We start from the raw sequence: 3,140 nt of genomic DNA, 5'->3' as shown, positions 1-3,140 counted from the left end.
TATGGGGCCGGAGCGAGTTATGGGGCCGGGGGGTTATGGGGCCGGGGGCCGCCGTTCCCCAGATGGGCTCTAGATGGCAGCAGCTCCCCACCCACGGGCTGTGGGGGGGGACCCCGGGGGCTCTGGGGTTTCCTATGGGGTGGAGGGGGTTCCCTATGGAGTGTTGGGGTCCCTAATGGGGTACTGAGGTCCTCTAGGGGTGCGGGCTTTCCTGTGGAATATGGGATTCCCTATGGGGTGGAGCGGGTCCCCTGTGGGATATGAGTTCCTCACAAGGAACTAATATGGGATATGGGGCACGGGGGTTCCCCTATGGCATGAGGGGTCCCCGGTGAGTGTCCCCTATTCTTCTGTGGCATGTGGGGTTCCCTGTGGGATATGGGGTCCCTTATAGGGTACAGGGATTCTCCTATAGCCTCTGGGGGTCCCCTATGGAGTATGGGGGTCTCCTATGTGGTATAGGCATTCCTCTACGGAATATGAGTCCCCCATGGTGTCTCCCATGGGGTTCCCTATGGGGGTCTCTGCTAAGGCATGGGGGGAAGACGTGGGGCAGGCCGGGAGGTCTCAGCCCCTCGCCTTTTGCCCCGCAGCCATCTGCACCCCATTGTGCCGAGGCAGGGGGCCRTGCCAGGCGCCCCCACGCTGCCGCTGTCGTCCAGGCCCCACCGGCCCCCGCTGCCAAAGAGCCACCCCGGGGGGCCGGGGGGAGACCCCTGCTGCAGGGCCGCCCCCCACCCCGGTGGCCCCCCGCCCCCCCGCCTCGCTGCGCTGGCAGCCGCTGACGTGAGTGGTGTGTGCAGGGGGTGGGCAAAGCGGGAGCCCTCCCACCCCGGGAAGGGGTGTGCGGACCCTGGGGGGCTGCTGGAGGGAGGGGGGCTCCATCTAACTCTCACCCAAGTCTCTCCCTGGGCTTGGAGAAGTGGAGGGCCGGAGTGGGAGCCCGGATGCCTGGGCCCTCTGTGGCACGGGGTGGGGGGGATGCAGGGTGGGGGGTTCAGTGTGGTGACCTCCCCGGCCCCCACCAGGCTCTCGGAGCTGTGGTCGGTGCTGCGCCGCCGCACACGCCCTGCTGACAAGATGAGCTCGCTGCTGGCCAGGCACCTGGAGACCCACGGGGGACAGGGACCCTCCCAGGGGCAGACACCCACCATGCGCCCGCCCCACGGCCAGCACCGGCCCCACGTGCCTGGTAAGGGGGGCTCTGCACACCCCCATCCTGGGGTGGCCAGGACCCTAGGAAGGGGGCTGTGGTGATGGATGCAGCCGGAGTGCAGGGGATGCTGGGGGGGGGGCAGGCAGGGGTGGGGGGCTGCAGCCAGGGGTCCAGCCAGCTCCTCTCAGCWGAGGCTGACAAGGATTTTCCAGCTGACGTCAGCCCCTGGCTGGGGGGGAGGCAACCGCGGGGGGCTGGGGGCCCTGGAGGGGAGCTGGGCAGGCTGTCCCCCAACCTCCCTCCTTCTCCACTGCAGTCTAGGGGGAGGGCAGGAAGGGGGTCCCCAGCAGACCCCCCCCCCGCCTGGTGCCCATCACCGTGGCCTCAGGGCTGTTGGCTCTGGGGCCTCTCTGGAAGGTGCGTGGTGGGATTTGCAGGGGTCGGGGCCCAGAGCCCCCCTCGGTCTGGGCCAGGCGGCTGCAGCTCTTCAGAGAGACCCCCAGGCCCGGCCCCCTTGCCGGGACCCCACGGAGGAGCCCCGGCGTCCTGGCTCCCGGCCTCTCTCCCGCTCCAGCTGCTGCACCCTCCAGTGCTCCCCATGCTGGGAGCAGACCCAGGCGTCCTGGCTGCCGGGGGGGTGACGTCAGCGGCTGTTCGCGCGGCTGGGGGGTGCCAGTGGCCCGGCCAGCCTGTCTGTCTGTCTGTCTGTCTCCTGCCTGGGCATCCCGTGTCCCCAACGAGGTTCCTGTCTGGGGTGCTGTGTCCCTGGTGAGGTCTGTATCGGTGGCTGCTGGGGTCCCGGTCCCCCGCAAGGTCTGGGGCCCCCGAGAGGTCTGTGTCTGGGGAGATCCTGCTCCCCAGAGTGGTCTGCGTCTGGGGCTGCTGAGGACTGGTGGAGTCGTGTCCCCAGTGAGGTCTGTGTTGCAGCTTGTCTAGGAGCAAGGTCCCCATGGGGGGGGCTTTGTCCCCCATGAGGATCCTGTTCAGGGGTCCCTGTCCCATGGTGCCATGTCCCCAAAGAGACTCCTATCTAGGTGGACACTTGTCACCACCAAGGTCCCTTTCTGGGGAGTGCCATTTCCCCAGGAAGGTGCTTGTCTGGCTGTCGTGTCCCCAAGAAGGGCCCTGTCCAGAACTCTGATGTCCCCAGTGAGATCCCTAGTTTCCCATCTGGGGATCATGTCCCTGGAGAGGTCCCTGTCCAGGGTCACTCTGTGGGGCCGTGTCCCACAGTCTGTCTGGCGAGGTCCTACTCTGAGAGTCCCAAGTCCCCAGTGAGGTCCTGCCTGGGATCCCCCTCGCAGAGTCCTGTCCAGGCCGTATCTCCAGCGAGCTCCCTGTCTGGTGGACCTGGTCAAGAGTYCCCTATCCCTGCTGAGGTCCTGTCTGGGCCATGTCCCTGGTGAAGTCCTGACTTGCTGTTCCCATCCAAGAGCCCTGTGTCCCCAGCGAGGTTCTGCCTGAGGTTGTGTCCAAGCTGGGTCCCTGGTGAGCTCTCTGTCTGGTGTCCCTGTCCAACAGACCTGGTGTCCTGTCCAGGCCATGTCCTTGGCAAGGTCTCTGGTGTCCCCATCAGAGAGCCCTGTGTCCTGGGAGAGGTCCCTGTCCAGTGTCCCCTCTGTCCAAGGTGCCGCCTGCGCCATGCCCACGGTGAGGCGCTGCCCAGGCCAGGTGTCTGTGGCGCCGGGCCAGGTCGGGTCGGGTGTCGGCAGGACCGGGTGTCTGCAGGACCAGGTGTCGGTGGAGCTGTTCTGGGCCGAGCTGGGTGTCGGTGGAGCCGTGCCTTGCAGTGCCGTGCTGGGTGTCGGTGGGGCCGGGTGTCAGTGGAGCCGCGCCGTGCAGTGCCGCGCCGAGTGTCGTCGGGGCCGGGTGTCGTCGGGGCCGTGCAGTGCCGGGCCGGGTGTCGGTGGGGCCGGGTGTCGGCGGGGCCGTGCTGTGCCGGGCCGGGTGTCAGTGGAGCCGCGCCGTGCAGTGCCGCGCCGGG

General features: G+C 68.0%; 1 protein-coding gene across 1 annotated transcript in view; it reads left to right on the top strand.

Annotated features, from left to right (window-relative positions):
• The first annotated feature begins 592 nt into the window (after window positions 1–592).
• The window catches only part of LTBP4 (latent transforming growth factor beta binding protein 4), an 18,023-nt gene continuing 15,475 nt past the window's right edge, over window positions 593–3,140 (top strand). The window contains exons 1-2 of the mRNA XM_085321191.1: window positions 593–786; window positions 1,029–1,204. Coding sequence (XP_085177317.1) covers window positions 1,081–1,204 — 124 coding nt within the window. The 5' untranslated portion in view covers window positions 593–786; window positions 1,029–1,080. The remainder of the gene's footprint in view (window positions 787–1,028; window positions 1,205–3,140) is intronic.

The sequence above is a fragment of the Rhea americana genome, unplaced genomic scaffold, assembly GCF_003343005.1.
Source record: "Rhea americana isolate MKP2758 unplaced genomic scaffold, rheAme1 scaffold_683, whole genome shotgun sequence".
Taxonomy (NCBI): domain Eukaryota; kingdom Metazoa; phylum Chordata; class Aves; order Rheiformes; family Rheidae; genus Rhea; species Rhea americana.
This window is presented reverse-complemented; position numbering and strand designations above follow the sequence as displayed.